This window comes from Symphodus melops, assembly GCF_947650265.1.
Source record: "Symphodus melops genome assembly, chromosome: 6".
Lineage (NCBI taxonomy): Eukaryota > Metazoa > Chordata > Actinopteri > Labriformes > Labridae > Symphodus > Symphodus melops.
This window is the reverse complement of record NC_136696.1, coordinates 1,505,002-1,512,501: the sequence shown is the minus strand read 5'-3', so window position 1 is coordinate 1,512,501 and position 7,500 is coordinate 1,505,002. Positions and strand designations below refer to the sequence as shown.

At 45.6% G+C, this 7,500-nt stretch overlaps 2 protein-coding genes across 2 annotated transcripts in view; one reads left to right on the top strand and one right to left on the bottom strand.

The window, feature by feature from the left end:
* LOC306825955 (dihydrofolate reductase) overlaps positions 1-215 on the top strand; it is a 6,777-nt gene extending 6,562 nt beyond the window's left edge. The window contains exon 6 of the mRNA XM_079346952.1: positions 1-215. This exon is cut by the window's left edge and continues 692 nt beyond it. The gene's annotated coding sequence lies outside the window, so the exon portion shown is untranslated.
* Positions 216-6,492: 6,277 nt separating this feature from the next.
* On the bottom strand, positions 6,493-7,494 carry mterf2 (mitochondrial transcription termination factor 2). The gene has a single exon (XM_079346546.1). The coding sequence runs from the start codon at positions 7,480-7,482 to the stop codon at positions 6,568-6,570; it is 915 nt and encodes a 304-aa protein (XP_079202672.1). The 5' UTR covers positions 7,483-7,494; the 3' UTR covers positions 6,493-6,567.
* Positions 7,495-7,500: the final 6 nt, after the last annotated feature.

Here is a 7,500-nt window from a genome sequence, read left to right as displayed (position 1 = left end):
CACTCACTCTCACACACACTCACTCACTCTCACACACGTAATAAAGAAGCACAGAGACGTAACAGACATGTACTGAGGTCAAAGGTCACATGATGTAAAATGCTCTTCTCCATGTTCAATGATGAGAACAGTCCGTCAGGTTCTGACTTTAAACAGCCAAAATAAAGAGTCACTCTGTTTAATGTAAAGAATTAAAAAAGATTAATAAACAATAAATGGAGAAACTGAAATGTACATTTTATCGCCCTCTTAAATTCAACAGAAGAAAATATTGTCCCCCAATTAATGAAAAAACAAGTAAATCCAGGAAGTGCTTCCTTGATCCAATTTGATAAACGGCTCAGTGGTTTGTGTCTGACCGGTCTGTGAGCCTGACTCCTCTCCGTCCTCGACACACGCAGGAAACACCTGGACAAACCTCGTCTCCCCCGCTCTCCTCCTTCTCAAACGTTTCCCCTAGGCCACGCCCCCTCACACCTGGGCCTCCCTGGCTGAGCAGGTCACATGACCAGAAAACACACCTCACATACAGACAGTCCAAAGGGACCTCCCGAACAAAGAGTCCAAGCTTCACAGACAATGAAAGGTTGATCCCCGTGTTCGGATCGTTTTTAAACTGATTCAACCAATCGAGAGCGTCGGACTCGTCATGACCTCAGAAACATCAGTGAGCTGCGTGCTGGACACCCGGACCCTGAAACTACTGAAGCTTAATAATGCAGTCATTATTTTATTTATAGTTTCAAAAGCAGCTTCTGATGTCGCTTCAAACGGACTAGAACGCCGTCAAAGCGGGCGAGAGGCTCGATGCAGAGACGCCCAGTCACAAACAGTCCTGACATGGCGTCCTCCTCTGTAGTGACCGCTCAGTGTGAGGTCAACGTCCACCTGAGGATGAACTCTGTCTGTGCTAAATGATGTCGTAAGTGGAAGGTGTCGTCTGATCTCATTAAAGCAGTTTATCAGTCTGTTGGGAAAAGAAGGAGAATTTCTGTTCGCTCTTTTTAACCTCTGCAGCTCGTCTGTGTGATTGAAGAGGACAAGAGGATTGTGGGTAAGAAATAGAGGTGACCTGCATATGCACACCTGAAGCCTGCTGTCTTATTCTGGTTATCCCCGAGCAGCTCCGCCCACAGACTCCGCCCACTGACAGAGGCTCCACCCACTGATTGCCCACAGACTCCGCCCACCGACAGAGGCTCCACCCACTGACTCCCCACAGACTCCACCCACTGACAGAGGCCCCACCCACGGACTGCCCACAGACTCCGCCCACTGAAAGAGGCTCCACCCACTGACTGCCCACAGACTCCACCCACTGACATAGGCCCCACCCACTGACTGCCCACAGACTCCACCCACTGACAGAGGCTCCACCCACTGACTGTCACTGACTGCCCACAGACTCCCCCCACTGACTGCCCACAGACTCCATCCACTGACAAAGGCTCCACCCACTGACTCCGCCCATGTGTCCCATCCACTGACAGAGACTCCACCCACTGACCCTCTCAGCTCCGCCTCCTCTGCTCGTCGAACTTTATCCTTCCTCCTCCCCCTACTCATCTTCCTCTTCTCGTCTCCTCTCCTATTACTCCTCCTTCTTCTCCTCCTCTGCTTTACCTTCCCTCCTTCCTCTTCTTGTCTCCTCTCCTTTTTGCTTTTCTTCCAATCCCTCCTTCCTTCCTGAGCCCTTCTCCTCCTCCTCAAGTCTCCTCTTCCTCTGCGGTTACCTCCTTCACTCTTCCCTCCATCTTATTGTCTGACTCTTCCCTTCATCCTTTCCTCCTTCTTCTATTCCTCCTCATCCTGTTCTCTCCATCTTCTCCTCCTCCTCTCCATCACTCAACTCTTTCTCTTTTCTACCCCTTCTCTCCTTTGTCCTCTCTCCTATCCTCCTCCTGCCTCTGGTCACACTCGTCCTCTCTCTCTCTCTCTCTCTCTCTCTCTCTCTCTCTCTCTCTCTCTCTCTCTCGACCCGCTCGTCGTCGTCAGTCGGACACAGATTGAACCCGGAGGCTGAAGTTCCTCGTTTCATTAGCTGTGACACTCACTCCCATTAAAAGAGAAAACAGGATGTTTGAGGGTTTGGAACATGAAGAGCGTTTTCTAAACGTCCACATGATGACACTTTAATAAGAGCAGTGTTTCCTCTGGACCGTGACAGGAGACTTTCTGGACCAGTGAGAGACATTCTGTTCTAGATGTTCTGTTGGGTCCAGTTTAACTTCACATGTGAAACACAGAGATCTTTATTTTCCTCTTCTGCCTTTAAGTCATGTAGAAGCTTCAGATTCATGTGAGGTGATGATCAGAGAACAGAGAAGAGGAGACTTCATAAAGGACTTAGTGAAAGGTGTTAGACTTCATAAAGGACTTAGTGAAAGGTGTTAGACTTCATAAAGGACTTAGGAAAGGTGTTAGACTTCATAAAGGACTTAGTGAAAGGTGTTAGGAGACTTCATAAAGGACTTAGGAAAGGTGTTAGGTGACTTCATAAAGGACTTAGTGAAAGGTGTTAGGAGACTTCATAAAGGACTTAGTGAAAGGTGTTAGGAGACTTCATAAAGGACTTAGTGAAAGGTGTTAGGAGACTTCATAAAGGACTTAGTGAAAGGTGTTAGGAGACTTCATAAAGGACCTCAGGAAAGGTGTTAGACTTCATAAAGGACTTAGTGAAAGGTGTTAGGTGACTTCATAAAGGACTTAGTGAAAGGTGTTAGACTTCATAAAGGACTTAGTGAAAGGTGTTAGACTTCATAAAGGACTTAGTGAAAGGTGTTAGACTTCATAAAGGACTTAGTGAAAGGTGTTAGACTTCATAAAGGACTCAGTGAAAGGTGTTAGACTTCATAAAGGACTTAGTGAAAGGTGTTAGGAGACTTCATAAAGGACTTAGTGAAAGGTGTTAGGAGACTTCATAAAGGACTTAGTGAAAGGTGTTAGACTTCATAAAGGACTTAGGAAAGGTGTTAGGAGACTTCATAAAGGACTTAGTGAAAGGTGTTAGGAGACTTCATAAAGGACTTAGTGAAAGGTGTTAGGAGACTTCATAAAGGACTTAGTGAAAGGTGTTAGGAGACTTCATAAAGGACTTAGTGAAAGGTGTTAGACTTCATAAAGGACTTAGGAAAGGTGTTAGGAGACTTCATAAAGGACTTAGTGAAAGGTGTTAGGAGACTTCATAAAGGACTTAGTGAAAGGTGTTAGTTGACTTCATAAAGGACTTAGTGAAAGGTGTTAGACTTCATAAAGGACTCAGTGAAAGGTGATAGACTTCATAAAGGACTTAGTGAAAGGTGTTAGACTTCATAAAGGACTCAGTGAAAGGTGTTAGACTTCATAAAGGACTCAGTGAAAGGTGTTAGACTTCATAAAGGACTCAGTGAAAGGTGTTAGACTTCATAAAGGACTCAGTGAAAGGTGTTAGACTTCATAAAGGACTTAGTGAAAGGTGTTAGACTTCATAAAGGACTCAGTGAAAGGTGTTAGACTTCATAAAGGACTTAGTGAAAGGTGTTAGACTTCATAAAGGACTTAGTGAAAGGTGTTAGACTTCATAAAGGACTCAGTGAAAGGTGTTAGACTTCATAAAGGACTTAGTGAAAGGTGTTAGACTTCATAAAGGACTTAGTGAAAGGTGTTAGACTTCATAAAGGACTCAGTGAAAGGTGTTAGACTTCATAAAGGACTCAGTGAAAGGTGTTAGACTTCATAAAGGACTCAGTGAAAGGTGTTAGACTTCATAAAGGACTTAGGAAAGGTGTTAGGAGACTTCATAAAGGACTTAGTGAAAGGTGTTAGGAGACTTCATAAAGGACTTAGTGAAAGGTGTTAGGAGACTTCATAAAGGACTTAGTGAAAGGTGATAGACTTCATAAAGGACTTAGGAAAGGTGTTAGGAGACTTCATAAAGGACTTAGGAAAGGTGTTAGGAGACTTCATAAAGGACTTAGTGAAAGGTGTTAGACTTCATAAAGGACTTAGGAAAGGTGTTAGGAGACTTCATAAAGGACTTAGTGAAAGGTGTTAGGAGACTTCATAAAGGACTTAGTGAAAGGTGTTAGGAGACTTCATAAAGGACTTAGTGAAAGGTGATAGACTTCATAAAGGACTTAGTGAAAGGTGTTAGACTTCATAAAGGACTCAGTGAAAGGTGTTAGACTTCATAAAGGACTTAGTGAAAGGTGTTAGGAGACTTCATAAAGGACTTAGTGAAAGGTGTTAGGAGACTTCATAAAGGACTTAGTGAAAGGTGTTAGGAGACTTCATAAAGGACTTAGTGAAAGGTGTTAGTTGACTTCATAAAGGACTCAGTGAAAGGTGTTAGGAGACTTCATAAAGGACTCAGTGAAAGGTGTTAGACTTCATAAAGGACTTAGTGAAAGGTGTTAGACTTCATAAAGGACTCAGTGAAAGGTGTTAGACTTCATAAAGGACTTAGGAAAGGTGTTAGGAGACTTCATAAAGGACTTAGTGAAAGGTGATAGACTTCATAAAGGACTCAGTGAAAGGTGTTAGACTTCATAAAGGACTCAGTGAAAGGTGTTAGACTTCATAAAGGACTTAGTGAAAGGTGTTAGGAGACTTCATAAAGGACTTAGTGAAAGGTGTTAGGAGACTTCATAAAGGACTTAGTGAAAGGTGTTAGACTTCATAAAGGACTTAGGAAAGGTGTTAGGAGACTTCATAAAGGACTTAGTGAAAGGTGTTAGGAGACTTCATAAAGGACTTAGTGAAAGGTGTTAGTTGACTTCATAAAGGACTCAGTGAAAGGTGTTAGACTTCATAAAGGACTCAGTGAAAGGTGTTAGACTTCATAAAGGACTCAGTGAAAGGTGTTAGGAGACTTCATAAAGGACTTAGTGAAAGGTGTTAGACTTCATAAAGGACTTAGGAAAGGTGTTAGGAGACTTCATAAAGGACTTAGTGAAAGGTGTTAGGAGACTTCATAAAGGACTTAGTGAAAGGTGTTAGGAGACTTCATAAAGGACTTAGTGAAAGGTGTTAGTTGACTTCATAAAGGACTTAGTGAAAGGTGTTAGGAGACTTCATAAAGGACTTAGTGAAAGGTGATAGACTTCATAAAGGACTCAGTGAAAGGTGTTAGACTTCATAAAGGACTTAGTGAAAGGTGTTAGACTTCATAAAGGACTTAGTGAAAGGTGTTAGACTTCATAAAGGACTTAGGAAAGGTGTTAGACTTCATAAAGGACTTAGTGAAAGGTGTTAGACTTCATAAAGGACTTAGTGAAAGGTGTTAGGCTTCATAAAGGACTTAGTGAAAGGTGTTAGACTTCATAAAGGACTTAGTGAAAGGTGTTAGGAAACTTCACTCGATGATTTCATAATAAGGTGACGGCGGCGGAGGTCAGAGACGTGAGTCTGCCGTGGTGGAACTACAGTTTACAGAAAATGAAGTTTACAAAAAGCTGATGTAAAAATGTTTGAGCCTTCTTACAGGTGAAATAATCCTAAAAACCACGTGGTGTGAATAAAAATAAAAGGCTTCATTAGACACCAGGAAACTTCACTGTGATGGTTTTATAACATCAACATCACGTTCACAGTTTAACACAAAATAAAAGAAATGAAATAAACACAAAGGCTGTAAATAATTATAAGTCAAATCAATATGCAGATTGTCTCCACAAGTCTCCTCTCACAGATCCTTAGTTTTCCTGAACGCTCCGATACGGGTCGGATGAGCCAGTCGCTTTAAAAGTTGTGGCCGCAATGAATTGTGGGTCGTCACTTTCTTATCTGCTTTGGTAAAGGATGCTCCAGTGTTTCCTAAAGGAGGTTATAAAGGAAGCATTGAGCCTCCTTTCCTTAACTCTTAGAGAATTCAAATGGATCTTATCATGGCCGCCACCTAACTGCTTCCAGGGTTAAGGAAAAAATGTGAGTGTTAGTGGACAGGAGGGACAATCCGAACGCACCCAAGAAAACAGGAAGTGACCAGAGGTAGAGCACAGGAAGTGACCAGAGGTAGAGCACAGGAAGTGACCAGAGGCAGAGCACAGGAAGTGACCAGAGGCAGAGCACAGGAAGTGACCAGAGGCAGAGCACAGGAAGTGACCAGAGGCAGAGCACAGGAAGTCACCAGAGCACAGGAAGTGACCAGAGGTAGAGCACAGGAAGTGACCAGAGGTAGAGTACAGGAAGTGACCAGAGGTAGAGCACAGGAAGTGACCAGAGGTAGAGCACAGGAAGTGACCAGAGGTAGAGTACAGGAAGTGACCAGAGCACAGGAAGTGACCAGAGCACAGGAAGTGACCAGAGGCAGAGTACAGGAAGTGACCAGAGGCAGAGTACAGGAAGTGACCAGAGCACAGGAAGTGACCAGAGCACAGGAAGTGACCAGAGCACAGGAAGTGACCAGAGGTAGAGCACAGGAAGTGACCAGAGGTAGAGCACAGGAAGTGACCAGAGGTAGAGTACAGGAAGTGACCAGAGGCAGAGCACAGGAAGTGACCAGAGTACAGGAAGTGACTTTGTAGTGTGGACACTTTAATATAATTTAGATTTGAACAATCACATGAATAAACAACACTGAGTTTGGATTCACTCGTCTGCCGTGAGAGGAGCGACCGGGTTGAAAAGCGGTCTCTCCCTGCGGATCTGAAGTCGTCCACAGCTCACCTCAAAGTCCTTCTTGGTACCGTTTAAAACCTGCAGACTCCCCGTCCTGACGTCATACCCGTACGCTCTCAGGCGCTCGATCCGATAGGTGATGATCTGTGTGGTGAGCTCGATCACGGTGGGCGTCTCTGTGATCTGAGACATGCTGATTCCGGCGGCGAGGAGTCCATCAAAGCGCTCAGACAGGATCTCTTCGGGGTAGTAAAGCAGAGCTGGACAGCTGAGGACGATGTCCCGTAGCTCGTCCTCGGAGCAGCCCATGGCGTCCTGGGAGAAGGCCAGTGTGCGGCGCATGCTGTCCGGGTTCAGCTCGGTGACGAAGCCTCGGAGTTTGGAGAGGAGGCGGAGCAGCTGGGCCGTGCTGAAGCCGCGGTCTCTGAGGAACAGCAGGTTCTGCCGCAGCACGTCTGAGGGCTTCAGGAGGACAAACGGGTTCTGACTCAGCAGCTTCTGGAGCCAGATCTTCATGTTGGCCTCCTCGCCGCCCAGCTCCGTGTACGCCTGCTGCAGCGTCCGCACCATCAGCTGGTTCTGCTCCACGGGCCGGCTGAAGCTCTGCGGAGCGCTCGCCATCAGCTTGGTGACGATTCGTTTGTTGAGGTTCAAGCTCTGGAAGAAGGCGATGTTGTCCCGCTGGTTGTCATGGTGACTGGACGAGGTGAAGAAAGAGGCGGGGAACTTCTCGATGATGTTGACCAGCTCCTTGTGGTTGGGGCACACGGACATCCACAGCTCCCTCTGAGCCTGCACCTGCTCCGGGTGACACAGGATCGACTCCGGGTGCTCCGTCAGGATCCGAGCGACCACCGAGCCCGGCGCCCCCAAGTCCCTCAGCATGTGGGCCACCTCCTCAGT

Coding starts and splice junctions, on each gene's coding strand:
- mterf2 (XM_079346546.1), bottom strand. CDS start 7,482: ATGCTGAGGGACTTGGGGGCGCCGGGCTCGGTGGTCGCTCGGATCCTG.